The sequence below is a fragment of the Schistocerca nitens genome, chromosome 1 (genome assembly GCF_023898315.1).
Source record: "Schistocerca nitens isolate TAMUIC-IGC-003100 chromosome 1, iqSchNite1.1, whole genome shotgun sequence".
NCBI lineage: Eukaryota > Metazoa > Arthropoda > Insecta > Orthoptera > Acrididae > Schistocerca > Schistocerca nitens.
The window spans coordinates 632,891,198-632,906,637 of record NC_064614.1 but is presented as its reverse complement, the minus strand read 5'-3'; the positions used below and the strand labels follow the sequence as shown (position 1 = coordinate 632,906,637).

The window sequence follows — 15,440 nt, the reverse complement described above, 5'->3', positions numbered from 1 at the left end:
GCCTGTCCAACTTCACCTTGACTTGGGGGAGTAGGGCTATAGGAATCTGCCTAGCATGAAAAAATCTAGTGTGAGCTGACTGCTTCAAGGTTATATGGGTTTGAAAGTCTATGGTGCACCCTAGGCCTTCCACAAGGATATCCTGAAATTCTGAGCATTGGGATTCCAGTGTTTGATATGGGACTTTGGCATTTATTAACTGGATGGAGCTCATGACTGAAAAGCCAAAGGCCTGAAAGGCATCAAACCCAAAAAGGATTGCTGAACCAGCACCATGGATGACTATGAAGGTAACAAGCTGAGTCACTGATTTATAGGTAACTTCAGCTGTGACTGGGCCAAGCAAGGGGACTTGCTGTTTACCATATCCCTGGAGGTATCTGTTTACCAGCAACAGCGGCAGAGAGCCAAAGTTTGAATATGTTTGGGCATTAAGCAGGGAAACTGCCACACTGCTGCCTATCTGCAGGTGAAGCTGTTGCTAGAGAACTAAAACCTCAATAAAAAGCTTGTTGGAATCACATCTGGGAACTGGTTCTGATGATGATACTTCCTGAGTATTCATATCCATGTTCTCTGATGCTGCATTCTGTGCAGTTGAGTTGAGTGGGTGACTACCTCATTGCGACTTTTTTTCTGACACTTATGACAGGCGGGGGGAGATATTGATCTGTCACAATGGGGGTAACAAGATGCACATGACAGCTACAGGGAGCAGCAGTTGGAATGCTGCACTGAAGCCACCAGATCGATTGTCTTGCACCACCGTGATATCATCTTCCCTGGATACAGCTGTACGGACGCGACATTGCACAAGGCATGCAGCTGCTGACCAATGGCTTATGAGACCTCAAACGACTAGGCAATTGATAAAAACTTTTCAAGGGAGGGGTTCTCTAACTGGAGGGTCTCTTGCTGGTCTTCCTCAGCCAGGTCAGACTGGATGATAACTTCGCAAACCAGTCTTTCAACTTGGTCACGACAAAATGAGACTTACGACTAAGACCATGGAGGGTCGCGGCCAGATACGATAAGACTGCTGGGGCTGCTTCTTGCATTGGTAGAATTCAATCCTAGCTGCCACAATGTGCATGCAGTTGTGATAATAGGAAGACAACAATGAATATAAATTGTCAAATGACAACAAGGAGGTTTCTGCAACAGAGCCAACTGCCACAACACCATTTACAAGGCAACAGAAATCCATGACAAAAACAGAGTGTGACATACCTTCCCAACCATAACATGAAAATGTTGCTGTAGGTGGTGTTCATACACTTCACAATTTTCTGCCCCTCGTCAAATGACAGGAACAGAGGAGGAAACAGAGCCGGAAATGAAGGTTTAGAGAGCAATGTCGGCAAAGCCTGTTGCATGAGTGTAATAAGATCCTTTTGCTGTAGCACCAACATTTGTAGCAGAGATTCCATGTCATGTCAAGAAGTGAAAAGCAACTATGCAACAAAAAACATATGAAAATATGACCCTACTCACCACGAATGTGTTCTAACCACAAGAACACACAGACAATGATTGACACAACAGACAGATGAACGCAACAGACAGGTAGACATGACAGACAGAAGATACTTGCCACGGAGTGGCTACACTACTAGGGCAATAACACTAATCAGAATGTCGATGTGTAACTGAGACCGAGGCTGGCTGGGCCCGAATTTATAAGCTGTCAGCTATCTGGTAGAGTGCATTGAGGAGAGGATGCATGTGTGTCCATGAGTGGTGGTCTCCGACAGTTCTAGTGTCTGCTCACTTCAGTGGTGCATCTTACAACTGTGTGCACAGATCTTGGGTATGGAGTTTATGCGGGTCACTACAGTGAGGCCAGCTGTCACACAGGAGATCACAACCTTGTTGTGATTATGACAGGCGCCTCACCCAATGACTCACCATATAAATATTATTTTCTTTTGCACTGCCAAGTCTCCACAGACATTTTGCAAGTGCCTATGAAAATCTGTGGTCTCTGGTTTTCCACCAAAAGGAACTCAATGACGGCTCTGCTTGGAATGCACCTGGTTTTCATGAAACTACAAGGGCTGAAATGGGAATAGTTAACTATATCCCAGAACAAATTCAGCACTTTTTCAACCAAATATGGCTGAGAAAAAAATGTATTGCATTACTTATTGAATGCCCCTCATATACAAAAAGAATTTGGGGGCGGGAGGAGTTGTATTATATTTAAAAATATATTGAGATATAAAACAATTTTTTTTTGGACATCAAAAAAAGGATAAATACAATGTTGAAATCATCAACCAAAGATAATTATCTGAACTTTAATCAGATATTAATTTACAATATATTCATTCAAGAAATTTTTCAGTACAATATGAAAAATATTCAGAGAGAATATAACAACAAAGATAACATTTTACTTTTCTTGCAGCACAAAATAAAAATTTGCACTTGGCTTGCTACTGCTGACGTCCTCCTCTTCCTGTGCGACGATTTCTGCCAGCACCACCACCACCACCACCACCAACAGATGTTAATGGAGGTAATGGTGCCTTCAAAACTACAATATTTTTATTTGACACACTTGGCACTGCTCCTATTGCACGACACAATTGCTGCAATCTAAAGGGGAAAAAAATTGTTTTCAAATGTGCATAGAGCTCAAGAAACAAGTCTAACAATATTTTACATGAAACAAAATGCAGTTACTCACTACCTCATAACAGTGACAGATGCTACTCTACACCACTGAAAAGATGTATATCCACAGTCTAATTCCCCAATATGAGTAGCCGCATTTTGTCATGTACCTCAATTTCCTTCCAGAACGCTCCTCTGATATCTTTGTAATATTCCAAATAAACTAAGATGCTGAGGTAGCAATAAATACAGGTTCTTTAGTGCACAATTTTTTACGTAATTGTGATGACAAGACCTTGGTAGTTATGACCTACAGTTTGAAGCAATTTCACAAGCATTATATTTTAGTCTACATGCTAATTTATTCTTTAATCACTTCTAAAGGCTTTTTAAGTGATATTCAAACATGGAATTTACTAATCTCATTATAAAGTAAGAAGCTATCTTGATTCTTAACTGGCAGTTCACATTTCCAAACATCATGTTTGTACCTATAAATGGTGCAAATATCTATATGGTACTTGCAGCCTCCAACATTTATCACTTACCTCTCACTGCAGCTGTGAATATCAATGCAGATTTGACTGATTTATTCAGACACTATCACTACACCACATGATCATCACAACACAACAAGACCCACAATTCTATTAATTCTATTTGCTTTCACATTTCTTCCAGGTTATCAAATTTTATATGAAATAAACTTACTCTAATAATGCTGTTACAAGAATTACAACAACCAAGTCTCCTTAATACCCTGTCTAGAATTCATTATTAATTGGGTTTGTCTGTATGGTGACATATTTGGCAACAAAAGATATTTTTCCTTGTGGAGTGTTTATACAATCTTTTCACTCTAAAGGCATTATGTCATCAATCAATTTATACCACGTGTTTCCTCACAAACCTTGGTTCTTCCCACAGTAGGGTGGCTTGCATGCCTCAGTGATACAATATTTTAGATTTTGAGACAACACAGAAAGGGTATCTGAAGTGGCCAAACTAACAATGATCCTTGAAGACGAGTATCAGTCTTTTCAGTAGTTGCCGAAGGGAAACAGTCTGGACGATTCACTGACTTGGCCATGTAATATTATCCAACAAGGCCTTCCTACACTGGCAGGGATGCCAAGTTTTGAAAGCAGCTATCAATAATGGGACAAGAGAACTGGGGGTAGGGTCTGGGGGCCCTTCCCCATAGTTCTTTTTAGAAATTGACAGTAAAAATCTCGAGTTGAAGCCTTGTTGTAACGCTTGACAAGTAAAACCTTATGCCTTTAACCCCTAGTAAGAAATTTAAAAATAAGATCTCAAAGTTAGGTTTTCCAAAATATAAAACACAAATGTTATTTTAAAGTAAAATGTTAGTCGAGTGTGAAGCAAGACCAATTTTCAAAGGACAAAACAGTTAAAAACAATGAATAAATGGTAAGCACAGTGAAAGAAGTTTTCGAAGAAGTAAAAACGGAACTGAAATCACAACTCTTGCATTAATCAAACATACCTTCAGAACTGTTAATTACACAAAGAATTTCTAAGCCATGTTTTAAAAAAAAAGTGTAACAGACAAAACAAACAAAAATATACAGTGACACTTCAAACACAATCACACACTGGCGGGGAAAAAAATTGCAACACAAAGAATAATTAATGTAGAGTAACGAAATCTCGGGAATACATTTGTCTAGGTAACATATTTAAGTGGTTAACATTGCAAGATCACATGTCAATGTAAGTGTGAGACAAGCCATTGCAAATATGAAATGCTGGTACATTAATAACCAGATTAACCACCAGAGTGTTGAATTGCAAGCATGCAAATGTGCAGGCATTGTGTTGTGCATGTGCCAGACATCAGTTTGTGGGATGGAGTTGCTTTGCCTGTTGCACTTGGTCACTCAGTACAGGGATGGTTAAGGCTGTTTGCAGTTGATGCTGGAGTTGTAGTCCGATGATGTCCAATTTGTACTCAATTGGAGACAGATCTGGTGATCCAGCAGGCCAAGGCAACATGTCAACATGCTGTAGAGCATGTTGCATTACAATAGTGGTATGTGGGGAGCACTACCCTATTGGACAACACGCCCTGGATTGCTGTTCATGAATACCAGCACAACAGGTTCAATCATCAGACTGCCATACAATTTTGCAGTCAGGGTGCATTGGATAAGCATGAAAGAGCTCCTGCTGTTATATGAAATTGCACCCCAGACCACAACTCCAGGCATAGGTCCAGTGCATCTAGCATGCAGACCGGTTGGTTGTAGGCCTTCAACTGATCTCCTCCTAATCAACACACGGCCATCATTGGCACATAACCAGAACTAAATTTCATCATAAAACACAACAAACCTCCATCCTCCACTCCAATGAGCTCTAGCTTGACACCACTGAAGTCACAAACGGCATTGGTTTGGGGGTTAGAGGAATGCACGCTACAGGGCATCTGGCTCGGAGTGTCCTTGAATTATCTAATTTTTAACAGATTGCTGTGTCACTGTGGTGCCTAGTGCTGCTCAAATTGCTGCTGCACACGCAGTATGATGTGCCAGTGCCATACACCAAACACGATGGCCTTCTCTCTCGGCAATGCCACCTGGCCATCCGGAGTCCAGCCTTCTTGTGACTGTAAATTCTCGTGACCACTGCTGCCAAGTCTTTCTGCAATATCACAGAAGGAACATCCAGCTTCTTGTAGCCCTATTACATGACGTCACTGAAACTCGGTTCTTAATGGTATTCTTGACCAACATCAACTCACCATGTACAACCTCAAAGGTAACTGACACTCATGACCATTACAGTGTGTATTTAAACAAAACCTGATTTCGGATCCTCACAGTGGAGTTACTAGCACCATTCTTATGCAACTGCCACGAAATTTTAATAGTCATCATGTTTCAGACATAGAAACACACCTACCACCTTTCGTTTATGTTGCATAACTCCTTAACACCTTGGTGCTGCGATTTTTTTTTCTGTCGGTGTTTTAACAAAAAGGGCAGTCTTATGAGACGGCACTGCAGTTCTTCCAAGGAATGTCCTTTTCTCTTAATTCTGTATTTAAAAAATTAAAAATACCTTCACCTGTGTTCACTGTAGACTCTTTTACAGATAGTATCACTAAGCTTATTTTGCTAATTTCCACAGTTAAATAAGACACAACCGGATAGAGTTTTGTTTCATTCATACTGGTACTATCAGCGTTCAAAGCAAATGGGATATTTTTAACAACACCTGAAATTTCACTTTGTACTGATGCAGCTAAGCATCGCAGTATTGCATCAATTTTCATTCTGGAGCATTATTTCTTTGATACTGCTGAACATGAACACATTTTACAAAAGAGAGGGCCTGTATGATCAGAACATGCTAGTGGTAGATTATTTTCTATCAGAAATTTGGTAAAAAGTTACTCAGCATTACTTGTGCAGTTTCCACTGTTCACAGATCTTACAAATATTTTTATGGAAGACTTACTTTGCTGACATTTTTCATTGTTTATATGAATCTGGCTATTTATATGACACAGACAGTCACTAGACCCACGTGTGAAATAATAATATCGTGTGATCAAGTACCATTCACTACTTGTATTGTACAATATTGTAGGGGAAAAAATGTTGACTGTAACTGAGAGATGATCAGATCTCCAGAGAGGTTTCTAAATAGCTTTAATACTCTTAAAGAAAAGTGTTGCATGGAGGCAGAACTTAGTCGAATGAGCTGTTGATTATGGTGGGAATTGTGTGTGTGTGTGGGGGGGGGGGGGTAAAGTGGAAATATGATCTGAATAAACAAGGGCTCTAGTTTGTGTGTGTGTGTGTGTGTGTGTGTGTGTGTGTGTGTGTGTGTGTGTGTGTGTGTGTGTGTGCACCTACAACCAAGTTTTGCATCACAACAATGGCAGCAAAGCTTTCCTTTACGGGAAGTGTTATTCTGTGATCTCTCCAGGGAACTGATCATTTCTCACTTTCATTTAACTAAAAGTTATAATTAAATAAGTAAATGGTTGGAGACAATATGATGTATCTTGAAATGAATTTAAATTTCCAGGTGCAATACACCACTACCAGCTCCCCATACCACACTTTCATGGTCCTTGGATCTTGCCACATCGGAGATGTTTATGTTCCTCATTAGCATAAGCATAGGTGCAACAATGTTGGAAGGATATCTCTGGAACGGCCAAACTAACATTTGCTTGCTCAAGAGCACAGGACTTTTTCATAGCTTTATTTTGATCTCCAGACAGGGAATAGCCAGGTGTACATATTAGAAGGAAAAACAAATCTACCATTTTACAGGGCAGGGTATGGAATGTTAGAGCCCTTAATTGTGTTGGTTATGTTAGAGAAGTGGAAAAGAGAAATGGATAGGTTAAAGTTCAATATAAAGGGAAGGAGAGACTGATACATATGGCAAAATAAATTATTCAGTTCATTCAAAGAGATGAAAATTTAACTCAAAAGAATGGTAGAAAAACATGGACAGACAAAGGGTTGGGACAGGGGGCAGGAGATTAAACAGGCAGCTACTTGGTAGAATTTTGAATAGACCACTATTTAACCAAGAATAATAAAAGAAAGCTGTACTTTTGGAATAGATAATGGAAGATTTCACATAGATTATATCATGGTAAATACTTTAAGGAGGGAAGGTAACAACTCACTGAATAGTGGAGGCACTGAGTTGTTAATAGGCAGATAAACAAGTCTGAACACTTTGCTAGCATTCGGAGGAATCCTTCTTCAGAGCACACACACAACACACATGTGCATGTGCAGGTGCAATCACCTCCTCCCCCCCCCCCCCCTCCCGTTCCTACACAATACACACACATACTTGTAGAGTATATTGTCTTGTCCAAGCTGACTACATTCCGCCAGCACTCCAACTTGACTGGTGTTGTGTCAGGAGGAGTGGGTGAGGTGAAAAAGGAGGCAGGAGGAAGTGTTTGGGAAGGGTGGCTGACAGCTGGGAAGAATGGGCACCAGGTGCCAAGGATAGAAATATGGAACCAGTACGCTCATTTTGGTTGCAGGCAGAGGGAGTTGTGTGTAGCATATGATGATGCAGTGGAGTGCATTAGGAGGGAGAAGAAGAACAAGAGGAAGACAAAGAGGGAGACTATAGAGAAAATGATGTGACTGCAGGATGAATGAAGGGTCATGGAGCAGGGTCTACCAGAGATGGGGCAGGGTCTATCAGAGATGGGGCAGGGTCTACCAGAGATGGGGCAGGGTCTACCAGTGATAGAGGCCAGAAGTATTACAAGGTCGAAGAATGTGTTGCAAGGACAACTCCATGTACATTATTCAGAGAATCTGGTGTTGGCGGGGGAGGAGAAAATGTATGGAGGACCCAGATGGCAAGGGTTGTGAAGGAGCAATTTAGGTTGAGCAAGATGTGGTAAACAGCATTATCTGCTAGTGGGTTGTCAACTCCATTCTCACCCACAGTTTGGTGATGGCAGTGCATTTAGGTGGTTGATCGCCATGCCCATGTAACACGTGTTGTTGAAATTACAGCAGAGCTGGTACCAGGCATGCCTTTTCACAGGTGGCTCTGCCTCTAATAGTTTAGAATACACCTGTGGCAGGACTGGAGTAGGATGTGCAAGGTGGATGTATTGGACAGGTAATTCATCTGGGTCTTCTACAGGGGTATGATTCATATGGCAAGTGGTTGGAGTTGGTGTGACATAAAAATAGAACAGGGTACTGCACATAAAAGGTGGGTGATGGAATACCATTTTGGAAGTTGCAGGTAGGATGCTCCTCATTTCCAGGCAAGGTGATAAGAATCTGAAGCCCAGTCACTCCTTGACATTATTGTGTGCTACACATAACTCCCATTGCCTGCAGCTGAAATAAGCTTGCCTGTACCACATTCCTGTCCTATGCATCTGCTGTCTCTCTCCCCCAGCCATCTGTCACCCTTTTCAACCCAAACTCCTATTCCCACCTCATTTCTCCCTTCTCCCCTAACCCACTCCTCTCAATAGAACACATAACTGCAGTCAAGCTGCAGTGCCAGCCAGTGCTGGCATGTGTGTGGACCTAAGAGCTCTCAAGAAGGATTCATAAGAATACTAGCGAAGTTCTCAGTTTTATTCATGCAACTATTGATGAGTTAGTGTTTTCACTATTCATGGATTTTTTACCTTTACAACTCAACAAATTGAAGAAAGGGAGATGGGTCTTCGATAGGGATGCCCCATTGTGGCTGATTACTGTGACCTCACAAAGAGAATCTCTGCTCTTGTGGACCAAAGTCTTCAACCTATGACCTGTAATCTACCCTCCTAAATAAAAGACACCAACCATTTTCCTAACCCACTCTCCACTGTTCCTGTTCCTTTACCGCATAGTGACCTGCTCACTACTGCTGATGCCATCTTTCTCTACATTAACATTCCAAATGCCCACAGTCTTGCCATTACTGAACTCTACCTTTCCCAATGCCCAATGCCCAACTGATTCCTAACCTCCTGGTCACCATGATCAATTATATTCTCACCAACAATTACTTCTCCTTGAAGTTATCACCTACAAACAAATCCATGGTACAGCAATGGGCACTTGCATGGCACAATCCTATGCAACTTATTCACAGGCTATCTAGAGGCATTCTTCCTAACCACCCATAATCCGATACCCCTCAACTGGTTCAGATTCACTGAAGACACCTTCATGATCTGGACTGAGGGTGAGGACATCCTATCCACGTTTCTCAAGAATCTCAACACTTTTTCTCCCATTTGCTTCACATGGTACTCCTCAACCCAACAAGCCACCTTCCTTGGCGTTGACTTCCACCTCAAGGATGGCTACATCAGTACCGCTGCCCACATCAAATCCACTGGCCACCAGCAAAACCTCCAATTTGACAGCTGCCCATCATTCCCTACTCAGAAAATGGACTGTACTGGCCATGTGTGGATGAGTGGCATGTGTGCGACTTTGTGTGTGTGTTTCTTCATCTGATGAAGGACTTTGATAGCCAACAATCTACTTTTAAATGTGCCTGTCCATCACTCATCACCACCTCTGTGTGGTTGAGGAGCAATCTATTCAAATGTAATTTATCATGCGTTATCCAAGAATTTTTACAAGAGCCTTTTCTTTTTGCCTAGTTGTTTCTCTGTTACAGTCACTGTTTCATGCCTCATGCTCCCTTGAAACTCTTAACAGTCTCTATATATTTCAACAATATGAAGATAGATTGCTGCTCACCTTATAGAGGAGAGGTTGAGTTGCAGACAGGCACAACAAAAAGACTGCCATACATTTTAGTTTTTGGCTGAAAGGCCTTCTTTTGGAGTAAAGAACACACATTCACACAAGAACAACTCACACACACATAACCACTGTCTATGGTCATTGTGGCCAAACTGAGTCATAACTGGGCCTGATGGCAACAAAAATCCGGTGCTGGTTGTGAGAAGGAGGCATGGAGTGGAGAGGTGAGGGGGGGGGGGTATTGTGCTGCTTTTGTGAGTGTGCATTGACATGATGGGGGCAGGGTAGTTTGGAGGTTTTTTCAGGGGGGGGGGGGGGGGGGAAGGAGAGAAATAGAGAAGAAGAAAAGGACCAGTGGGTGTGTTGGTGGAACAGAAGGTGCAGATAGTGCTGGAGTGGGAGAGCAGGGAAGGGGCGGAAGACAGGGACTATCCAAGGTTGAGGCCACGGGAAGTTACAGGAACAAACAATGTGCTGCAGTGAGAGCTCCTACCTGCGCCATTGAGCAAAGCTGATGTTGGTAAGAAGGATCCAGGTGGTGCAGGCTGTCAAGCAGTCATTGAAGTGAAGCACATTGTGTTGGGCAGCAACTGGGTGGTCCAGCTGTTTCTTACCACAGTTCGTTGGTGGCCATTCATGCAGACAGCCAGCTTGATGATTGTCATGCCTATGTAGGAAGCAGTACGGTGGTTACAGCCTAGTGTGTGTATCACGTGACTGTATTTACAGGTAGCCTTGCCTCTGATGAGATAGGTGATGCTTGTGATCGGTCTGGAGTGGTTGTATGGAGAGGTCTTGTTGGAAATATATGAGTCATGTGACAAGGGGCTGGTGGCAGAGGAGGAATAAGGATGGACAAGGGCACCTCTAGTTTTGGTGGGTGGCAGAATACCACTGAAGGAGAGGTGGGAAGGATAGTGGGTAGGATATTCTTCATTTCAGGGTATGACGAGAGATAGTCAAAACCCTGGCAGAGAATGTGATTCACTTGCTCGAGTCCTGGATGATGCCGAGTCACAAGGGACTGCTCTTTGTGGCCGAATGGTGGGTATTTGGGAGATGGTAGGTGACTGGACAGAAAAGGTTTGGAGATCTGCGTATGTACAAAGTTGGCAGGGTAATTTCAGTCTGTGAAGGCATAGGTGAGACCCTTAGTATATTTGAAGAGGGACTGCTTGTCACTGCAGATGCAATGACCATGAGTGGCTAGGCTGTATGGAAAGGACTTCTGGGTATGCATAACGCATGATAAATTACATTTGAATAGATTGCTCTTCAACCACACAGAGGTGGTGGTGAGTGATGGACAGGCACATTTGAAAGTAGATTGTTGGCTATCAAAGTCCTTCATCAGATGAAGAAACACACACACAAAGTCACACACATGCCACTCATCCACACATGGCCAGAATAGTCCATTTTCTCAAATTCTGCTGAACATTGTCTCTAATTCTTAATAATACTCTGCATTTGTTTCCTTTAAGTATCTCCTTAACATTTTCATATTTATTTAAAATGAAAATGTATCATACCCATTTTTCTTTTTAATTACAATTATTCATCAAATTACAATCTGTTGGCCAAAGGGATGTCTTGGATCCAAAACTGTTAAGATTCCAAATAATATTTATACTTCTCATACAAGAATATCATGTTCAGGGAAACATTGCATTGTAACTCAAATACGGTTGATTCAGAGATGTGCCAGCACTTCATCCCTACTTTTTAGGACTAAACCTCAGAACACATACAGCCAGCACAGTGAAGCACAGAAACAGGTAACTCTCATAATTCCCTTATTACTGTTATGTCATACTTTCTTCAGTTTGGCGGAAAACTCATTTCAAATAAAACATTTGCCCTTTAATAAGTTTCCTTTACTTTACAGCATTTCCAGGTATAGCTAATCTTTCCCCGCAGTACAGAAGCTTGATGCGGAGTCTACCCCTAACCTTCTTCTCTCATAATCCTAAAAAATGAGGTTGGTTCATCCCTCCTTTGGGTCTAGCCTAACCTGATGTAGGTTCCCATCTGTGGAGTAACGTACCCTGTAAACCTTCCTTCTTTCTCTCCTCACAACGTGCATCACATCACACAACTACCAATATGAGTACTGAAGTATCCTAATCCTTTTATTGCTCTTTGACCTTCTTGCCACACTTCCTGCAGCCTCCCTATTAGACTTTTTGAGTTCCTGTTTGCTTCACTGTACACCTTGTTTGTGCATTTCTTTTGGTACACATCATCATCTTAACTTCCCTAAGGCACATTTCCTTCCCGTCTCCCCACTTGCGTTGTGACTGGATTCCCAAGCATTTCAGTTTTAGCTTGTCATCTACTTCTTTATCTCCATAGGAAGATCCAAAACTGAGACACCCCCCCTCCAAAAATGTAACACTCAAGATGGCTGGTACCTGTACGCTATGCCTATGCCTGATAAATTAACCTTCCCTTATAAAACAGTATATAAACCCACCCCAAATTATAGTGAATCCAATACAAAAGGTAGAAAACATTACTCAACTTTTATGGGAATTAGCTCCTAGTATTGGAAAATGTAAGAAAGGAATAAATTTTATATATATATTTTTTTCCATTATGTCACTACAATACGTCCTGCATCACAAAACTCAAAACTATCTATGCTCAGCTTGTTGTTACTATTGCATGAAGGTTATTCTGGCTGTTTGTAACATTTTACCAGTTCCACATTATATAATCCTTTCTCTCATTCTGTTGTTGGTTCTCCTAGGAACAAAGCTTTCGGGTGTGGAGTCCCTTTTACCATACAAGGTCTGCCATATTTTGGAAAAAAATTGTGTCTCCTTTTTGATTTTTGAACTCAATTGGTGAATCAATATGAATTTGCCAATCTTAAATTCCAGAAGATGTGCATGATGCAGTTATGTTGTCGCAAATGCTGTTCCACGCGTAAACATAAATTGCTGCCTATGTGTAATCGTATTTCATCCATAGAGATTGCTTCTGATTTAGGCCAGTTAAACATTTTTAGTAATGGTGCCCCTATGAATGGTTTGTTCATCACTTCCAAAGCTGCTAATCCTGTCGTCATGTGTGGTAGTTTACTGACAATAACCTGTAACTCAGGAATTAATTGTGTCCAAGATGTATGTTTAGCAGGACAATAGGTTCAACATAGTCATGAAATCTCCTTCATAATTCATTCACAATGGTTACTTCATGGATGATATTTTGAGATAGCTATAGGCTTAACTTTTTCCCGTATCAAAAACTCCTTAAATTCCTGACTGACACTGCGGGCCATTATCTATTAGCAATCTGCATGGTTTTCCTACACTTTCGAAATATTCCCTGAAACAGTGAGCCATTGTTCCTGTATTTGCATGTTTTGTGGGATACAATTTTATATATTTTGTAGAGGACCACTGTTTCTGTATTTGGATGATTTATATGTTACTCCTTCTCTACACAGAACTTGTCCAAAAAGTTGGCTGCAGCAGGGTCATGTAATTCTTTGGTATTATAGGATACAATTTCTAACTTACAGCTTGGTTATCGTCTTTTCATTTTCTAGCCTACTTCACAGGGTCTTAAACTAATACCACTTTTCTACCTAAACCCTTGAAGTAAATGAATTTGACACTGTGCTTGATGCACTTATGTACTCCAAAATGTCCATATCCCTTGTGGATAAACTAATAAGTTGTGTCTCCACAGTCACATATCGCCATGAAATCTTATAGTTCTTAATCTCCAAAACAAAACATTGTCAGGCATTACCCATTCACCTGTTTTATTGTTAATAGCTGGACCTTGTTTCATGGTTAACCACTTATATTTAAATTATGTATTCTCAAGTACATCCTGCCTTATTCTTGTTGTCAAGTTCTGTATGTCTTAGGCTGAATGTTACTCTAAGACCCTCAGTTCCCATGATGTCATTCATACCTATAGGTAGGCATGACAACACCTAAGCAACCATGTTCTGTGAACGTTTTATGTAATTTATCTCTATATATGATACTCTTGTAGGAAAAGTACCCGTCTTATGAGTATCCTACGTAATAGATCGCTTTCCATTAAGAAGAACAGGCCTCGAGGGTCAGTATAAATTATAATTTTAGACCCACAAATCGGAGTCTGAAATTCCTTTAAACTCCATATTAAGGCCAATAACTCTTTTCGTGTTGTAGTACAATTTAACTCATGTTTGCTCAGTGCTCTGCTGGCACACGCTAAGGTATTATGGTCTCCTTGTGCCAGATTCAACTCTCTCTGGAACAATTCGCAAGCAATTCCATATTCCAATGCATCAGTGCTAAACTTAAAGGCTTATCCATACACAGATGTATTAACCCTTGAACTGCTCTGGACCTGTTAACATGCGTGCCTTTGCACCTGTCCCTGTGTGCTCTGAACGTGTTTATGCGCACCACCAGTCCTCCTACCTGATACTCTGAATGTGTCTACACGTTCAGAGCACACAGGGACAGGTACAAAGGCGTGCACGTTGACACGTCCAGAGTAGTTAAAGGGTCAAGACTGGTGCCTCTACCAATGCTAAGTTAATATTATTGAATGCTTCCAACTGCTCTCCACTCCAAATCCAGTTTAACTTTTGTTTGAGAAGTATTTGTAGCCTTGGATCGTTCACAGGTTGCCTCTGTATAAAATCCTACTAAGCCTAGAAACAATCTTAACTGTTTCACATTCCTTGGTTTGGGACAATCTTTGATATCTTGTATTCGTTCTGGATTGTGCTTTATCTCATTTATACCTACCAGGCATCCAAGAAACTGTAACTCTTCTCTGCCGAAATGTCATTTAGAAAGCTTAATTGTAATTCCTTTAACATAAAACCTTTCCAAAGTTCTTGTTTACAGATTACAATGTTCTTCCCAAGTTTTTGATATTAGAAATACATCATATACATAAATAATTAACTCTTTTAGTAGGTCCTTACCTAATTCTGCATCCAAAGCTCTAATGAACACGGACACTGAAATATTCAAACCAAATGGTAAATTTTCTCAAATTTTCAACAATTATGACCTGCTAACCCTCCAAGGTCAAATCCATCGAGCTAAAATACTGTGCTTGTTCAAATTTTACCAGTAATTCATCAATACAGACTAGTCTACCTTATGCCATTTCTACATGTTCATTCACCGGAAGCGTCCTGCACCACTGGTCGCATACCCAGTGGTATGGGATAAGATTTACAAAAAAAAAAAAAAATTGGGTATCATCTTTTATCTTAAAGCTACATATATAATCTCCAAGTACTGCTGGTTTATCTAAAAACACCTTTCCAAACTGTAACGATGTTTGGTATAAGTCCTCTTTTTGTTGTCCTGTTAACAAAATGGATTCAAATGCTTTTAGCGATATTTGAAAGTGTAAAAATTCTTACCTATCACTAGGTTTCTCAGCACTCAATGTGCTTCATGTAGCCTCTAACCTTATCCCATATTTTATGTTACTTATTACTCCCCTACTCTTAAATGCTGTCACATAATACTGATTGCTGTAATTACATGTCAATTCTCAGGCAGCAAAATCTGAAGTTACTTTATTTGAAATAATCCGATC

General features: G+C 40.8%; 1 protein-coding gene across 1 annotated transcript in view; it reads right to left on the bottom strand.

Moving 5' to 3' along the window:
- Positions 1–2,284: 2,284 nt before the first annotated feature.
- Positions 2,285–15,440, bottom strand: part of LOC126257971 (uncharacterized) — a 79,892-nt gene continuing 66,736 nt past the window's right edge. Inside the window, exon 7 of the mRNA XM_049955605.1 lies at positions 2,285–2,601. Coding sequence (XP_049811562.1) covers positions 2,439–2,601 — 163 coding nt within the window. The 3' untranslated portion in view covers positions 2,285–2,438. The remainder of the gene's footprint in view (positions 2,602–15,440) is intronic.